At 42.1% G+C, this 549-nt stretch overlaps 1 protein-coding gene across 1 annotated transcript in view; it reads left to right on the top strand.

Annotated features, from left to right (window-relative positions):
• Nucleotides 1-385: 385 nt before the first annotated feature.
• Nucleotides 386-549, top strand: part of CCNDBP1 (cyclin D-type binding-protein 1) — a gene marked incomplete at its 5' end in the record, with an annotated part of 6,820 nt that continues 6,656 nt past the window's right edge. The window contains one exon of the mRNA XM_010012511.1: nucleotides 386-465. Coding sequence (XP_010010813.1) covers nucleotides 386-465 — 80 coding nt within the window. The remainder of the gene's footprint in view (nucleotides 466-549) is intronic.

Raw genomic sequence — 549 nt, 5'->3', positions numbered from 1 at the left:
CCCTGCCCATGGCAGAGAGTTGGAAATGGATGAGTTTTAAGGTCTCTTCCAACACAAACCAGTCTGTCATTCTGTGTTTTTTAAAACCTTTGGTCTCAGTCAAAGCCTCACAGCATCCCAGTGAAGGTGTCATGGACCAGGACACAAAATGTGGTTGTGGGTATCACTACCAGCTAAGTAAAGAATATGGAATAAACATGGCACAAATGCACTGTGGATTTTTTTCTTTTGTGTAGTGGGATTTATGTATTGCTTGGAAGGAAAAAATTGTAATCAAGCAGCAGGGCAAAGAGGCATCAGAGACGTTGCTCATCTAGCTGCTCTGTTCTTTCGTCTTTTACCAAAGTTATTTTCTAGTCTTTTGTTCCCATTGAATCCTTTCTAGGTCAGACATTCAAAGTAACATCACAGGAAGCTACAAAGCTGAGTCTGGCATTCTCAAAGCCTCCGCTGACTTCTGCTGAGGTGAGCGAAAGCCCCCACAGAGTGAAATAGCAATGTGTGTGACAAATTTCATGTATCTCTTGGTTCACTTGACTGAACAAACTT

This window comes from Nestor notabilis, unplaced genomic scaffold, assembly GCF_000696875.1.
Source record: "Nestor notabilis isolate BGI_N333 unplaced genomic scaffold, ASM69687v1 scaffold9004, whole genome shotgun sequence".
In the NCBI taxonomy this organism is placed as follows: domain Eukaryota; kingdom Metazoa; phylum Chordata; class Aves; order Psittaciformes; family Psittacidae; genus Nestor; species Nestor notabilis.
The sequence above is the reverse complement of the archived record's forward strand: the minus strand, read 5'-3'. Positions and strand labels throughout refer to the sequence as shown.